The sequence below is a fragment of the Emys orbicularis genome, chromosome 11 (genome assembly GCF_028017835.1).
Source record: "Emys orbicularis isolate rEmyOrb1 chromosome 11, rEmyOrb1.hap1, whole genome shotgun sequence".
Classification (NCBI taxonomy): Eukaryota; Metazoa; Chordata; order Testudines; family Emydidae; genus Emys; species Emys orbicularis.
Window position 1 is genome coordinate 8,090,167 of NC_088693.1, and position 16,604 is coordinate 8,106,770.

At 41.0% G+C, this 16,604-nt stretch overlaps 1 protein-coding gene across 1 annotated transcript in view; it reads left to right on the plus strand.

Annotated features, from left to right (window-relative positions):
• Positions 1-16,604, plus strand: part of PTPN4 (protein tyrosine phosphatase non-receptor type 4) — a 213,840-nt gene that overhangs the window by 56,672 nt on the left and 140,564 nt on the right. The window contains exon 3 of the mRNA XM_065413759.1: positions 7,937-8,044. Coding sequence (XP_065269831.1) covers positions 7,937-8,044 — 108 coding nt within the window. The remainder of the gene's footprint in view (positions 1-7,936; positions 8,045-16,604) is intronic.

Genomic DNA, 16,604 nt, shown 5'->3' on the forward strand with positions numbered 1-16,604 from the left:
TAAGTATTTTGATGTCATTCCACATAATATTTTTTTAAATAGGTGTATGTATTTACACATGTATGTGGGCTTACACACACACACACACACACACACACACACACACACACACACACACACACACACACACACACAAGTGGCACAGTGTAACTGAATGCATGATTTTATTTTAACTTACCTAGTTAAACTGGTACAAAAGGCTGTGTGGACACTTCAGTTTATCTTAAATCAGTTAAGAATCTGTGTAAGTTAAACCAATGTAAGCCACCCTTGTGCCAAAATAAGTGTCTACATCGGTTGCACCTGTTTACATTGGTTTAAAAATGATTTAAATCAAACTGGTTCAACTTTCTCGTTCACTCAAGTCCCTGTATATGTTAGGTTTAGCAGTTTTAGGCTTAAAGAAAAGCAAGCTCAGCCTTCAAAGAGAAGAAGGGAATGTGTTTTTCCCTTGACCAGGGAAAGATGCCCTCACTCTACCTCTCCAGTATTGTTCAGACGGGGAACACTTCTACTTAAGAGCCTGATTTCACTATGGCATGGGTAAAAAGTGAGATATGTACAAAGGGGACATTTAACCCCTGGATCAAGGCAAAATTAAGGAGGAGGAGATAATCCAGAGAATGGATGCTTGTAATTTTCAAAAAACTGAGTTTCAGAATTACTAGAGTATTTCTTTTTAGAGAGACTATCTATGGGAGGCATGCCAATACAATTCAGAAATCTGTTCAAAGCTGTTAAGTCATCATATTGTATTCAGAGTTGACATTCATTTCACTTGCACATATCTTTAAACATCCTGTTCACAGGACTTCTCTATAAAGACAATGTTAACTCCACCCCAATATGTAGCTTATTTTGTGTCTTTTCTGAGAAACCTAGTTATGGCAAAATATACAACTGTTTTAAGAGGCACCTGGCTTGATTTCAGTATTTGTTCTTTAAGATGATCTTTTAGACTTTACCACTTGAAACCTCCAACTTACACTACTTTCAATAACCCTCCACTGTATTAACATACATTTGTTTTTGGTGGTCCGTCATTGATGATGATGCCAATATTGTCACAGTTCTCATTTATGGCTACGCATATGACTCCGAAGTCCGAACAGAGTCGGCCACACTGAGGGCATGGGAAGTCTGTATTTATGATATTTGATGATGCAGTTCTGTGGCGCCTTTCACGTGCAGCCTGGAGATGAATTTGTTGATCCTGCTCAAACCTGTTACTGCTGATCTTGTCAGAGACCACCAGTGAATCCTATTCTGAGCCATTTGCTCAAGTTTTTTGGGATTAATGCCAGCCCTCTGGAGACTGCTCTTCAGGTTATCTTTGAAGTGCTTATATGGACGAACCTTCTTTCTTTTCCCCTGTCTCAGCTCTCCATAGAAGATCTGTTTTGGGAGATTGTGGTCTTCCATTCTGATGACATGTCTGGACCACCTAAGTTGTGCTCTCAGTAACATTTCCTCAATACTGGTTGTGTTTGCTCTTTCAAGGACGTAATATTGGTCACTCTGTCCTGCCAGCGAATGCTCATTATTGAGCCGAGGGAGCACATGTGAAATTGATCAAGCTATTTATTGTGAAGGCTATAAAGAGTCCACATCTCAGATCCATACAGGAGAGATGTTAGAACCACTGCATTATAGATCTTCAATTTGGTGGAGAGACAAATGTGTGGGTTTTGTTCAGAGTCGGCCAAGGGCCTGGCTGGCTTTACTAATTCTGGAGGAAATTTCCTTATCAAGGGAACCGTCACTTGAGATGGTACTGCCCAAATACTTGAACTGAACCACATTTTTCAGCTGTCTTGGATGAAGATGGCTGGCACTGGGGCATTGGAATGAGGTCCTAGTTGGAACAAGATCTCTGTCTTCCCGAGACTGATGCTTCAGAAAATCTATCAACGATGACTTGAAGGTCATCATATCTATGAGCCATCAAGGAGCAGTCATCTGCAAAAAGTTCCTCGATGAGAAGTCTCTCCGGCATCTTGGTCTTAGCATTGAGTCTTTGAAGATCAAAGAGGGAATCTTCGAGTCAGTGGCGAATGCAAGTCCATTGTGGCATGGCTGAGGACACAGGCAAAGAACAAGTTGAACAGCACTGGAGCAAGTATGCAGCTTTGCTTCACTCCATTTGAGATTTCGAACACATCAGAAAAGTCACCACTGGCGAGCACTTGCACTGTCAGGTGATCATGGAACGGATGGATGATTTGTATAAACCTTCTTGGACAGCCCAGTTTATGCAGAATAGGCCATAGACCCTCTCTGTTGACCATATCTAAAGCTTTGGTCAAATTGATGAAAACTGGATACAGGTCTATGTTCTGCTCCAAACATTTTTCCTGGACCTACCTTATGACCAAGATCATGTCCATAGTACTACGACCTGGTCTGAAACACACTGCACTTCTGGCAGATTCTTCTCAGATATGTTTTCAATGAATCTGTTCAATAGAATGCGAGCTAGTATTTTCCCTGCTGTACAGAGGAGAACAATGCCTCTGTAGTTTCCACAGTCAGCTTTGCTGCCTTTGTTTTTGAACAGTGATACAATAATAGCATCTTTGAAGTCTTGTGGCATTTCTTCTTCCACCCAAATGCTACTCAAGATGTTGCGAAACACCCTGATGGCCTTGGGGCTGGCTACTTTATACAGTTCTGCTGGAATACCATCCTTTCTGGACGCTTTGCCAGAGTTCAGTTGTTTGATGACTTCCATAACTTCCTCAACTGATGGAGGGAGGTCGAGATCCTCTTTGATCGTTTTTTCGGGTAAATGATCAAGGACATGCCGATTAACTGTGGATGGTCTATTGAGTAGACTATTGAAGTGTTCAGCCCATCTCTGTACGTTTCCCTCCTTGTTTTTGATGACGATTGTGCTATCTGCCGACTTCAAGGGGGCTGTGCCAGATTTAGATGGTCCCGTAGACTGCTTTGAGAGAGTCAAAGAACATCTTTGCATTGTTTGTATCTACATAATGCTGAACTTCTGCAGCTTTCCTCTCACACCACTCATCCTGCATTCTCCTGAGTTCAGACTGGGCTTTGCTCTGTAAGTACTTAAATTTATCTTTCTTTGAGATGGAAGTAAGTTCATTCTGCCATTCAACAAATGCTTTCTACTTGTCACTTAGGAGTTTGGAAATGTCCTCGTTGTTCTCATTGAACCAATCCTGATGTACCTTTTCTTTGGCCCCAGCACTGATTTAGCTGTGTCAATAATCATGCTTGAACTGTTTCCATTTTTCTGTTGGGTTGTCAGTGATTGGCAGACATGAAAAAAGCTTGTAATCCAAGTGACTGCTGAAACTGCACCTGATAGGTGGTATGCTTGAGCTTTGCTATGTTGAAGGCTATTCTGTTAAGTTTGGGGCACTTGCGCTGTGAAGGGACTATATGCAGGTTCAGCACTGCTCTTACCAATCTGTGGTCTGTCCAGCATTCTGCACCATTCATGGCTTTGGAAATTCTGACATTGTGGATGTCTCGTTGGCGGGTGATAACATAGTCCTCAGGGCTATTGTTTGGACCGTGGGTGCATCCATGTTGTTTTATATTTATCATTTTGCCTAAAGATGGTGTTAGTAATGAGCAGATTACGTTCTGCATATTTACCCAAGAGGAGCAGTCTGTTGCTGTTCATCTTCCCATTCCGTGTTGTCCTATCACATCTCTCCAGGCACTGCTGTCTCTACCAACTCTAGCGTTAAAGTCTCCCAGCAGGATGAGCTTGTCATATGCAGGTGTTGATTTGATGATGGAGTCCGGGTCAGAGTAGAACTGCTTCTTGCTTTCTTCTGTGGTGGCCAGTGTAGGTGCATAGGCACTGATGATAGACATGCCGTAAAGGATTCAGGGGAAATCGAAGTTTCATGAGCCGTTCATTCAGGCCAACAGGGAGGTCAGCGAGTTGTTTCAAGAGAGATGTTCTTATTGCAAATCCAGCTCCATGGATCCTGTCTTCACCCTCTGCTTTTCCTTTCCAAAAGAGTGTAATCACCTACTAGCTCATTGGAACCTTCTCTGGCCAGTCTAGTCTCACTCAGTGCTGCAATATCAATATCGTAGCGGGCAAGTTCTCTGGAAACAAGAGCTGTTCTTCTCACAGGCCTTTGTGCATCGCCTCCATCAATAAGGGTGCAGACATTCCATGCTGCTGGATGATTTAGTTGGTGTTGGATCCTGCTTTGAGCAGGGGTTTGGACTAGATGACCTCCTGAGGTCTCTTCCAACCCTAATATTCTATGATTCTATGCTCCTACAATGATTTTTTCTTCTTTATTGTTTTTCGACTGCTGTAGGATGATCTGCCAGTCATGGTAGTCTGGCCAGATGTTATGGGGCAGGCAATGTTTAGGGCACCTTTTCTAGCCCCTTTCCTTAAAAGGGGTGAGCAGTGCTACTCTTAAAAGGGCTGCTCAGTTGCCTAGGCTGCTGCTAAACTTCTCCGCTGCCCCAATGGCCATTAGTCCCAAGGCCGCCCTACGTACAGGGTTGTGGTTACAACTGACTGACTTTCTTTGACCCATGAAATTCTGTTGAGCTTTTGCCCACAGGGGGAGGGATAGCTCAGTGGTTTGATTATTGGCCTGCTAAACCCAGGGTTCTGAGTTCAATCCTTAAGGGGGCCACTTAGAGAACTGGGGCAAAATCAGTACTTGATCCTGCTAGTGAAGGCAGGGGGCTGGACTCGATGACATTTCAGGGTCCCTTCCAGTTCTATGAGATAGGTATATCTCCATAAAATTGCTATCTCCCTGGTGTTTCTCAGGAAAATTTTGGTGGGATGCCAAAAGAATAATTAATCTCAAGCAGTCTAAGGACGAGCTGACGCTGCCTCCACAGCAGAAGCAGCATGCTGTATTGAGAATATATGAGAAGTACTGGAGCAGATGTAGCAGGCTGGGCTCCTCCCATGCACCCTTTTGAAACCAACACACTGCTCCAGTGTCTGTCTACACCCCAAGGTCATCACATGGGTCAGGAGCTTTCCCAGTTCCCAGGATAGAAGGGAGCGAGAGAGAGAGGGCAGGCCAGACCAGGCAGGGTTCTTCTCCCACGTATACCCAGTGGCACATCTGTTCTCTGGAATAACAGCCTTCTTCTGCCACCTGCTGATATAGTTACTCTTGTGGTTCAAGTGTTGAAGGTCTGTCAGCATTGCTGAGGGTTCAGAGAATAAAATACAATATTGTACTATTCCTCATTTTCAGATATATTCAAATTCAATACAAATTGCATACATAGGGATGCAACTTGTTTCTGTCAAATTCCCTTCCATCAATGTTAGCTCAGTCTGTTTAAAATAATAATAATAATAGTTATGGCTCCCTAGTCAGAGCACTTTTAGGCATAGGTTTTGTTAGCTGAGGAAGCAAAATTTAACTGACTTTTCAGCTGCTTAATATTCTGTTCTTTAGGAAACTTAGAATGCTAGGCCTCCAAGTAAAAAGCAGTTCTAAAAATTTCTTTATTACAATGTTGGATTTTTAAAATACTTTCTAACTTCTAACATTAAATAAAATTTTGGGCCTAAATTGAAAGTGCTTTTAGTAACTTGTTTTCTGGCATTTATATTTTTCGGCTATTCCTGTCAGATGGTCAGCTTTACGAATCTTACTTTCCTTGCACTTTTTTCAACTCTTGTGGTGGTGATTTTGAATGGTTATGCAGTGCTAATGCCTTTTTCTAGATATCTGGCTTCCTTTTACTTAGAACCAAAGTATCTAGTTCTGAAGCACGTTTAGGTCTTAAGAATATTTCTTTTTCTTTTTGATTTCAGACAATTGCTGTAGTGAAAGGGATGCTATAGTTAAGAAGCTATTTAACTTCAGTACATATTCACTTGAGAAGTGTAGGTTTGTTGCCACTAAATAACAAGAAGTTGAGTTTGATAAAATAATCTTTTTCAAATCTGAACAAACTCATGAATGTATTCCTCTTTTTCCTTTTTCTCTTCCTCTCCCTGTGTCTACATTACAAACTTCTACTGGCATAGTTCTGTCGGACAAGGAGGCAAAGAAGTGTGATCCCTGACGAACATAGCTGTGTTGGCAGAAATCTGTAGAGTAGATGCAGCTATCTTCAAAACTGCGCTTTTACTGGCATAGCTTGTTTCACTCATGGAATGGGGATGGCTTTAGTATTCTGGTAAAAAGTGCAGCTTTGCTGGCGTAGCTGTGTCCATGCTAGGAACGTTGTGCTGATATAGTATACCATAGCCCTGTACCCTGTAAAGTGCTACTAGCATAGACATAGAAGGGTAGTAAAACCATTTTTTGAAGATGTTTCCTGTTTTTGAACTATTAGGGCTAGTCTAATACTGCAGGTTTGGAGCTGTGCTCCGGCTCCGCTCCAGCTCCAGGCAAAAACCTGCAGCTCCACTGCTCCGGAGCTGCTCCGCGCTCCAGCTCTGGGCTCCGCTCCAAAGCCCTGCTACACTGGCTACGTTAAAGCTCTGCCACGGCAGCGCTTTAACGTGGCTTTTGTAGTCGCGGCAGAGCGCTGCGAGAGACCTCTCCTCGCGCTCTAAAAAAACAACCTCCATGAGGGGCATAGCTATCAGCACTGGGGCACTGTCTTCACTGGCGCTTTACAGCGCTGAAACTTGCTGCGCTCAGGGGGGTGTTTTTTCACACCCCCGAGCGAGAAAGTTGCAGCGCTGTAAAGTGTCAGTTTAGATAAGCCCTTATTCTCCCTTTATTTACTGATTGCAAGCCAAGCATTTAAATTTGCAAGTATTTGAAGGAATTATTGTAGTGTACTGTTAGGATTTGGGCATTTGGGAGTAGAGCAGCAGCCATCTTGTATTAAAGATGGAAAGGATTTTGTTTCTTAGTTTACTGTAGGTTTTTTCTCATTTCATAAAGTTTCAGCATTTAAAAGGCTGTGTGGAGTTTGCTTGGTACTAGAATAATGGAAAACACAGGTACTGTTATCATCTTATCAGTCATCTCTAATGCCTCCTCCTACTAATATAGAGTTTTTCCTTGAATTTTTTTCTAACATTTTGTCCTGATTAATGTTAATTATTTCTAAGGATTTGCGGGGTACTGGTTCACAACTTTCCTTGGAAGAGTGCTTATTTAAATTTAACTCAGTACAGGATAATAACTTGTTTGCTGAGGCTTGTCGTAACGGATCACTGTGTTTGAATAACTTCATTTAGTAACCAGTATTATTTGTTTGGTAATATAGAATGTTGCAGTTTTAAGACTCTACCAATGCTTTGTATATCTTCTTACGGGAAAAGTGAGGCTTTGTCAATCATTGGCCATAATTAAAAATGTTAGTCTTTAGTCTGTACTCTATTCAATAGGTTCTTTTAGAGTGAAATTTGTCTCCGAAGACATCTTTAAGGATATTCACCATCAATCAAAAATTCATACAGCTGTTTAAATATCCATGCAGTGTAACTCTGAAAATATTTTTCAGTAATTGTGTTGATTTAGATCTAGAGAGTGATTTGCAAATGAAATATTAGATTAATTTATTAGGATTGAAGAATGATATTGGAATGTTCTGAAAAGTGTTACCTGAATTCTGTCATGTCCTAAAAATACCAATTTAATTTATTGCCTTATTTTGTCACTTTTTAAAAATAATTTTGCTATTCGTCAAATTTGTTGGTAAATGAATAGCTTTATGGAACAATTGCATAGCTACTGTACTTTCTGTTCCTGAGGGCAACAAGAAATTCCTATGTAGCCATTTTTAATTGAGGAAAAATAACTTTTGTTTGTGGCAATGAGAGAAGTATCCCATTTAAAAATTATATTGTGTTGGGAGAAATTTTGTGGATTCTGGGATGTAAATTTTATGAACACACCTAAATAAGCTATTGGTGTTGTGCATGCATGAAGCAGTCTGTCCGTTTAAAGATCGCTTTGATTTTTAATAATATGACTTTTTCTCCTTCCAGAAAAACGATCAGGGACAAGTTTTGTTGGATATAGTGTTCAAACATCTCGATTTGACAGAGAGGGATTACTTTGGTTTACAGCTGGCTGACGATTCCACTGATAACCCAGTAAGTCGCATCTGTTTTCTAAACTGGTTTTTTCTGCATGTTATTAGAGTTTAGGGATTTTGTTTCGGAGAATTTGATTAATTTTTTTGGAGTTCTCATCTAATTCTTATGTCCATGACAGCTGGTATATTCAGTAGACCCAATTTTTTTTAACAAATCTGAAATATGGCATAAGTGTTCTTTGATATGCTTCAAAAAGGACTGTCTCTATTCTGTTGTTTAGATAAAGCTGTCTCACAGGTTATTCTTGTGGGTACAAGTTTTCACCTGGTATCTCTCACACTGGAAAACTATTTTCCCCCAAACAATTAAATTATGGTTGTACTTATTTTCCCCTCCCATCTCCGTATTTCAAAATGTGAGAATTGGGGTCAATCTTCTTTTTTAAGATTGTTTGAGAGGCCTATTGAGGTTATGCCTAAACTAGTTTTGTGACTAACTCAGGTTAAAATGGGACCACAGACTTTATTCTAGACAAACCCTTAGACAACATAGAAAGTTCAGGGCTTGGGTATCTTGTAAAGAAGGCAGGCCAGTTGGAGGATATAGGAGAAGATAGATATAGGAGAAGAGGGCGCCCTTAATGTCAGAAGAGGTTTGTTCTTTACAGTTAGCCTGTCTTCCCTGGGTGTTCTGCCCCTTTTGCTATATCTGAGAAGAAACTCCTGTACGGAAGCAGCTGAGCTCCTGAAAACTCCTCTCACTTTTTTTCTGTTAAACATAGACCCATTTGGGGCCACAACTGACCCTGATGCTTTTTTATAAAATAAGGACTGGGTGTGCAAAAACAATTAAAGTTGAATAAATCAAAAAGTTTTCAGATTTCAACTTACAATTTGTTATATATATATATAGCACAATAAACATGCGTAGGGTCTCTTTCCTTTGCCCCTGAGTATTTTTAATCTGAGTTCAATTAATAGTCTGAGTTCATTCTGAGTGATAATAAATGGTAGAGTTATGATGAGGGTTTAAATAACATAATGTGATTGCTTGATTTGCTATTTGTGCATATTGTTCATTTACCATTTTTGAATACAAAGTTGATCACTGTTAAATTTAAGAGTGGCATTTTAGATTTTTTAATAAATGATTTGAGACACCTACATAGGCACAATAGAAAGAGAATTTTGTACAGGAAGGCATAGTAAAATAAATGACTTCATAGGAGTTAGAGAGATGCAGTGATAGAGAAGAGTGGGGGTGAGATGAGGATGTGGGAAAGGAAAAGGCAGGTAGTGTGGTGATGCCATGCAGGCACAGTTAAATCAGCTGGCAGCAATGAGGTGTAGAGTGAACTAATTAAATGGTTATTATGTGGTGAAATGTGTGCAAGTTAATTAAATGCAGTAATTAAATGGAGTGGTCTGAAGGCATTAAAAACAGGAAAAGTTTTAAAAAATAAAAAAGGCACTGATGGCACTCCTCTGCTGTCTGCTCTTGCTTTGGGGCTTAGAAAAAGTTGACTGTACTCTATCTTGAACCATGAAGCTTTAATAATCTTCTTATGCAGTGCTGCCAGGGAAGAGAGTTTCTGCTGTGTAGAATAGCCTTTTTCTCCATTGCTCAAAAGGTTTTAATGGATTTGTGGCCTTTAACTACAATGATCACATGCTCTGTCTAGTTTAAGGAAGGTGGGGATGGTCCCAATTTCTAGAGCGCACAAGGCCCAAAAATTCTTTAATCTGACCCTGCCTTACTATATACTTGAGCTTAAATGTGGCGCTCATTCGGGCAGTGGAAGAAGAATTTCAGTTTAGGTTACCTAGTTGTCCAAGCTTAGTGAAGACTTAAACAGGATCCTAAGGCTTCAAGCCGCTTTGCCAAAAGGGTGGAGACATTTTCAATGGAATGGGATGGTAATATTCCAGCTGGTTCTTCAGAGTATTCTCTTGCGCCAACTGGGATCACTTCAGTCTTATTTGGGTTGAGTTTGAGTTAGGTGTTCGTTAAGGTGATGACCTGTAGGCATTGTGACATATATATGATGTCGATTGTTGTGCCTGGATAACAATGTACATCTGGACATCATCAGCATACTGATGATAGCAAAGTTTGTGGCACCTCTGAAATTCTCCAAGTGGTCTCATGTAGATATTTGAGGTGGAAGGACAGAATAGATCCATGTGGGCCTCCACAGGTGAGAAACTTTTAAGAAGAGGACCAGTTGCTATCATCACACTCTGGGTCCTGGTAAAGAGGACTGATAGAAGTCATTGTAGTACTGTACCATCTTCTCCAGCTATGTCATATAAGTGGGTAAGCTGCACTTATGGCTAACTTTGTCAAAAACCTGCAGAGAGATTGAGTAGTTACCGGTTTGGAGTGAAAGTGTTAATGCTCATAGTCATCAAGTGAAAACTGAAATGAGTATGTGACTCTTTTGTTAAATCACTGTTTACTGAATTGCATGATTGTACTAGCTGGGGTACAAGGTAGTTTCCATATTATTTGGCTACCAGTTAAAAAAATTGATTTTTAGATTGTGTGTATACATATAAGGTCATTTTTTGTATTCTAGTCCAAAACTGTACACATCTCTGAATCCATTATATGTTGAGTGTGGTCCAATATCTAGCAAGGAGAGTCAGTTTATTGCTCTAAAACAATGAATAAAAGACTTTTCTGAGCATGAGTGTTTATAATCGTAGTTTACATGCCTTAACTGGCAGTGAGTTCCAACCTTAGGAACATCAAAATCAAAGTTAGAAATATACTAATAGATGGATCTAATGGTAACTTTCAATTATCTCTTTTATTATTGCTGTTCTGTTATGGTTAGAATATTTGTGCAAGAATTTTCATTGTAGTTAATTGTTTGCAATCACCTAGAAGACACTTCATGATACTGTACCATGTGGAAGGCACTATAAGCACAAAGTAACGTACAATATGGCTAAAATTTTGAGTTAATTGGGACAGTTTAAGGCAGGGATGTCAAACATATGGCCTGCAAGCCAGTTCCAACCTTTTCTTCTGTCTAGCAACTCCCTCTGTGGTTTACAAAAGTTATCCAGCCCACATCAGAGCATCTGAGAGGAAGCCGGCATTGGGAGGAATTTTATACCTGACAGGGCACAGGTACTGAACACCTCCTTCCTCTCCTCCCTCTGTACAGCTGGCAGCACTGCAATATTGCACAAATGAGACTCAGATGAGGCTCTTTGGCAGCCTCACACACCCTTTGCCCCCCTACCAGCATTGCCAAAGTTATGGAAGAGTGGAGTCCATACTCCACTCCATACTGTCACTGAGCCATGCAGCGCCAGAGCGAAGATGAGGCTTCTTTTCAGCCTCCTTCCTTCACATCTGCTGCTATTGCCACTGCTGCTGAGTTTACAGGATTCATGGAATCAGCTGCTTCTCTGACCCCCTCAGCAGCGGCGGCTCCAGGCAGCAGCGCTCCAATCGCGTGCCTGGGGTGGCAAGCCGCAGGGGGGCGCCCTGCCGGTCCCTGCGAGGGCGGCAGTCAGGCAGCCTTCGGCGGCGTGCCTGCGGGAGGTCTGCTGGTCCCGCAGATTCGGCGGCAATTCAGCGGCGGGTACGCTGAAGCTGCGGGACTGGCGGATCTCCCGCAGGCAAGCCGCCGAATCTGCGGGACCAGCCTGCCTGCCCCTCAGATGGAACATGAAGCAGAGGGAGAAACTCCCAAAGAGAAGGGGAAGAGGAGAGACTCTCCAAAGGGAAATGTGGGCAAGGGAGAGATTTCCCCCAGAGGTATGAAATTCCTAAATATTGTGGGAGAGTGGGAAGGAAGGCTGGCATTAATATACAAAATGAAACAGCCGATAGGGAAAAGTCTCAAAAAAGGTGGAAGATTGAGATGATTGGTCAGGGTGGAATGCACAGAAGGATAAGTTGATGGGGAGAGGAAGAAAGGTTTCATACATACTTTTATTCTAAAGAGAGAAAATAATTGTCTTTAACTGGTCTCGGCTGGGGCCTCTAAATGCTACTTTAAAACAAATAATAAATAATTAAATGCAGTATTTAACTTAGCTAGGCACAAACTAAAATCACTCAAAGTGCTAAATTTGCCTCTTGTCAGTGAACTTTTTATTCCCAGCCCATGAACTGTAACTGAACAGGTAGTTCAGCCCTTGCCACTGAGGTCTTATCTAATGAAGGATTCAGAAGTGTGATGTTAGCATGTTAGCTAACTCAGTCGTTCTCAACCAGGGGTCCGGGCCACCCTGGGGGGCTGTGAGCAGGTTTCAGGGGGGCCCCCAAGCAGGGCCAGCATCAGACTCACTGGGGCCAAGGGCAGAAAGCTGAAGACCCATCGCATGGCGCTGAAGTCCGGGGCGCCGAGCCCAGCCACCTCGGGCTGAAGCTGAAGCCTGAGCAACTTAGCTTTGCGAGGCCGCTTGTGGCGTGGGGCCCTGGGCAAATGCCCTGCTTGCTACCCTCTAATACTGGCCCTGGCTTTTATATGCAGAAAACCAGTTATTGTGGCACAGGTGGGCCATGGAGTTTTTATAGCATGTTGGCAGGGCCTCAGAAAGAAAAAGGTTGAGAACACCTGTGGTAACTAATAGTATTTAAAATGTATTATAGACAAAGCACTTGACCAGTTTTGGCAACTGTTGATGGCAATTGTCTATGACTTGTTTACAGTGGATTTTAGACATGTGCGTGTTAGTATGTTTTAGGTAACAGCACATCATAATCCGAATATGAAAAAGTCTAGAATGTGTATGATTCCAGGCACCAGCTTGTCAAGCAGGTGCTTGGGGCGGCACGTCCAGGTATTCGGCGGCAATTCGGCGGACGGTCCCTCACTCCGCCTGGGAGCGAAGGACCTCCCGCCGAATTGCCGCCGCAGATCGCGATCGCGGCTTTTTTTTTTTTGGCTGCTTGGGGTGGCCAAAACCCTGGAGCCGGCCCTGTGTTTGGCACCCTTGGTTTAAAGATCACTTGCATTAATTTTTTTCTTTTCTGGAAGGATTTTCTATATATTACCAAGGCAGCCTATAAGGACAAGACAGATCTTGGTTCTTAACTGTCCTGTGGTGCTAATTTGAACTTAGCAGAGTGTAAGTCTTCTTTTCTAAGAGTGGTAAGGTGCCATATAGCAGTGGTTCTCAACCAGGAGTACACAGAGGTCTTCCAGGGGGTACACCATCAACACATCTAGATATTAGCTTAGTTTAACAGGCTACATAAAAAGCACTAATGAAGTCAGTACAAACTAAAATTTAATAAAATGACTTGTTTATATTGCTCTATATACACTGAAATGTAAGTACAATATTTATATTCAAATTGATTTATAATTTATAATTATATGGTAAAAATGAGAAAGTAAGCAATTTTTCAGTAATAGTACACTGTGACACTTGTATTTTTATGTCTGATTTTGTAAGCAAGTAGTTTTTAAGTGAGGTGAAACTTGGGGATATGCAAGACAAATCAGACTGAAAGGGGTACAGTAGTCTGGAAAGGTTAAGATAGCCATTGCTGTATAGAATGTTAAAAATAATAAAATTTCACTATAAAATGTTTTTATTAGTTTGGAACAAATAAACAGTGATACAGATTAAATGGGAGATTCACCCAGATTTAATCTCTAAAGAGAGGCTATGAGTGAATGCCTCCTGGTGACAAATGTTTGTGTTCCTGCGTTCTTCGTTAAAATATACGTAATATATTTTTTAAAAATCAAAAAAATTGCTTACAGTAAGCAAGTGCACATTAAAGTAGCCATCTTATTCAAGCTTTTATAGAAAATACATTTTGCAAAATGTGTGTTCTACATTTTATATAAACAATTATGAAGTATTTTTTATATTTTATGAATGTGGTCTGTATTTCTTGAAAAGTTTCTCATTTCATCCCATTAAATATTTACTGGTTTTAAGACTAGACTTTACTGCTTGTAATATTACTATTTCCTGCTTATTTTCTGTTCTGAGGTTATGAGCATGTCAAGTTTATTGTGTCCAGACTTAGATTCCACCCTTTTTTGTGACAAGATAGCATTGTTGTTCTCAACATGGATGCACAGGATGAACAATAGAAATCAGTGACCTAGAAAGCAATTCTTGAATGTTGCGCGTACAGTCAGTAATCTATCCCCTTCGCTTTCAGTGGACACTGAATGCTCTTTGTTCCTTAGGATAGAAAGAATTGGACTTCCATAGTTTCACAAAGGAAAACAACACTTTAAATAGGAGGAATAATGGCTTTTGTGCCCCCCCCCAGCCTTCTCTTTCATCTGTTTTACTGAATATCTATTGTGTATGTAAGAGATTGACGTCCCTCAATTGCTACAATAATGTTCCTTGACTTGTTTTATTAGAGAGGACTACCTCTATGATGCTTTTCTCCCTGGAATGTGAGACTACAGAAGGAATCTAATACTTTCAATGATGTTTACTGATTTTTCTAAACTTTCTTTTCCTCTTCTTCCTAGCAGTCTGTGGCTAAACAGTAGAACTCAATGTTTATTACCAAATAAAGCTGTTCAGCACATTTTAGATGTTTTTAATTGGGGTTTTCGTCCATGATTATGTCACTTGTAGGCTGTTCTGATAGGGATACTGTCAAGGTAATAATCATATTTAACCTCTTCATTCCAGACTCTTTCCTCAAGGAATGGGGTTGATAGGGAGAAAAACATTGGCATAACAGGGAAATAAATGTGGGTGTAGGAGAGCTAGAAGCTGTCTTTTGACTTAAATAAAAGAACAGTAAAATTCAACACAATTCTTAATTCAGACAAACTCAAAAAATTGCAACAGCTGTGGCCATCTTATTTCCCATTTTCTCCTTCCTTCCTGACTCTCATATCCAAACTCCCTCTAGTGTTCTGATGTTATGTGTGTAATGCTAATTGAATACAATGGTGTAGTAATGGGGGCAGCTGTGATTAAGAAGCAGCCCTGCAGAGCTTAGAGGGAGCCTCAGAGTTATCCAGTGAGCATGTGATTAAAAGGTTAGTGTTTTTTTACTTCTGAAACCTTCTGGGCTTTGAGCAGATAATTATATGCCATAAAAGGGGCATGTCAGAACTAGAATGAAACAAACATCTTACCAGTATTACTTACTGTATACATTTGTAGAATATTCAGTTATAATTACTTTTAGCATTTATGTTATTGGTTTACTTTTTGCACTCCCGCCCTTTACCTGACTGGGAGTCTTGGGGCATGCCACCAGCATGGAAACCAACCTCTACTGCCCCCTGAAAAGCGACATCTCCCTCCTCTGCAAAATCATGCAGGCTGAGGAGGCACACTGCTCAGCAAGATGAGCAAAAAAAAAAAAAAAAGAGAAAGAACACCCTTAGATTGAGGAACAGATAATTCCAGCAGACATTTCCACCTTTTTGCCTGATGAGGTAGCAATGGCCACTATGTCTACCTGACCTGACTATTATAAGACTTTTCAAGAACTGCTGCGCTGAATGGTGGATACCTTTTGAGGTTCCAGTAGAAATTGTGCCAGAAAAATCATCCAGACTACTTGACATTTTGTATACGGTAATGCCTGGAAGATTGGCCATTAGATTTATTTGGTAGGAAGAACTACTCTTCCTCAAATTTACAAATGGGTAGTGCAAATTGTTAGGCCCTCTTAGTGAAATATGACATCATAAATTGGGACAAAATATCTTTTTATTGAAAAATTTCGCCCAAACAGCAGAGAAAACTACCAAAGAGGTCCAAACAGCTCTTGAGAACTCCTTTAACATCAAGACAAAGGAAGCTGTGCACTTCCTGAAAGAGTCCTATGGTATTCTTCAGTCTTTGGGGGTTTATACAGCAGTCCCTGGAAGGAAACAACCCAGACTGCTGAGTTATTCTAGACGGGGCTGCTCTGCTTATTACTATAGCGAACAACGATCCTCTGAACCACCTGGAAAAAGTAGAGATTTCAATGGAGGAAAGCCTCTGCATAGTCATGCTATGTCCATCTTAAAGTAGCAAATCTGACATGTTAGTCAAGAGCCACTTGGAGCATTTAGAGGATCTATTTACTTTCTCTCCCTTTCTTCCCCTTCTTTTGGCAGTTTCCTTTTTTATTTTCCGGAGACTTGGAATCACATCACCTCAGGATCTTAGAAATCATCAGAATGTGGGTGTTCCATTCAATTTCGGAACCTTCCTAACACCCAACCCTCTTCAGGGACCACTCATGAGAGATTATTAAAAATGAGTTTACAGCTAAATCTTGGAGCAATAGACGTGCCTCTAGAGTTCAGAGAGAAGGGGTTTTACTCACATTTTCTAATCCGGAAGAAGGGGTATGCCGCCCAGTTCTGGATTTGAGCTGTCTCAAAACCTTAATCTGCCACTTAAAATTCAAATCCCTAACCTCTCTAATCCCATCCTTAGATCCCCAAAACTGGTTCATGCTGTTAACCTACAGGACACATGCTTTCACATATCAGTCTATCCTGCACACAGAAAATACCTGCAGTTCCAAGTGGGAAATTACCACAATTAGTACAGAGTCCTGCCCTTTGGTCTTTCAGCAGCACCAAAAGTAGTCACCAAGTGCTTGGCACTCATGATGCCTCACCTGAGAAAGCAAAGGGCATAGGTAGACTCGCACC